The sequence below is a fragment of the Eimeria mitis genome, genomic scaffold (assembly GCF_000499745.2).
Source record: "Eimeria mitis Houghton genomic scaffold, Emh_scaff1831, whole genome shotgun sequence".
NCBI lineage: Eukaryota > Apicomplexa > Conoidasida > Eucoccidiorida > Eimeriidae > Eimeria > Eimeria mitis.
Window position 1 is genome coordinate 3,787 of NW_013570153.1, and position 832 is coordinate 4,618.

The 832-nt window shown below is 59.3% G+C and overlaps 1 protein-coding gene across 1 annotated transcript in view; it reads left to right on the plus strand.

Moving 5' to 3' along the window:
- Positions 1-45: 45 nt before the first annotated feature.
- Positions 46-832, plus strand: part of EMH_0044270 (uncharacterized protein) — a gene marked incomplete at both ends in the record, with an annotated part of 1,177 nt that continues 390 nt past the window's right edge. Inside the window, one exon of the mRNA XM_013495943.1 lies at positions 46-796. Within this exon, the coding sequence (XP_013351397.1) occupies positions 46-796 (751 nt within the window). The remainder of the gene's footprint in view (positions 797-832) is intronic.

The window sequence follows — 832 nt, forward strand, 5'->3', positions numbered from 1 at the left end:
ACACGAAGATGAAATTTTTTTTGTTTATTTTTTCTCTCCCCACGGATGTTAATTAATATATTTAAGCGGCCGCTGCTGCGGCTGAGCTGCGCGTTGCCCCCAAACAGCAGCAGCAGCAGCAGCAGCAGCAGCAGCAGCAGCAGCAGCAGGATAAGCTGCTGCAGCAGCAGCGAGTGGGAGCTGCTGCTGCTGAGGCGGCAGCTGACCTCGGGGGCCCCGCAGCAGCAACCTGCTGCTGGACCCCCACCAGAACAGAGCTCATCCCCCCCCCCAGCAGCAGCAGCGGCAGCTGCTGCTGCTGCTGCAGCAGCAGCAGCAGCAGCAGATCGCTCAGAGTCTTACACGCAGCAGCGGCTAACAGGGTACTGGGGTGAAGAGGGGGGCCCCCGGGGGCCCCTCGAATCTATGATAGCAGCAAGCGAGGCCCCGGGCCCCGCGCATGCAGCTCTGTGGCTAGGAGATGCTGCATGCGGCTCAGCAGCAGCAGCAGCAGCAGCAGCAGCAGCAGATGAGGATGATGCAGCAGCAGCAGCAGCAGCAGATGCTGCTGCTGCTGAAGAAGAAGAAATAGAAAATGATCAAGACAGCGATGAGGCTCTCACGCAGCTGCTGTTGCGAACAGCAGCAGCAGCAGCACCACCACAAGCAGCAGCAGCACCAGCAGCAGCAGCAGCAGCAGCAGCAGCAGCAGCAGCAGGAGACAGTATAGAAGCACAACCACTTAAGAGAAGGGGACTCAGGGGGACCCCGCTTGCTGCTGCAGCAGCAGCAGAAAGAGACAAAAAACCAAAAGGCAGTTTGCTGCAGCAGCTAGCACTAGCACAGAAGCTTG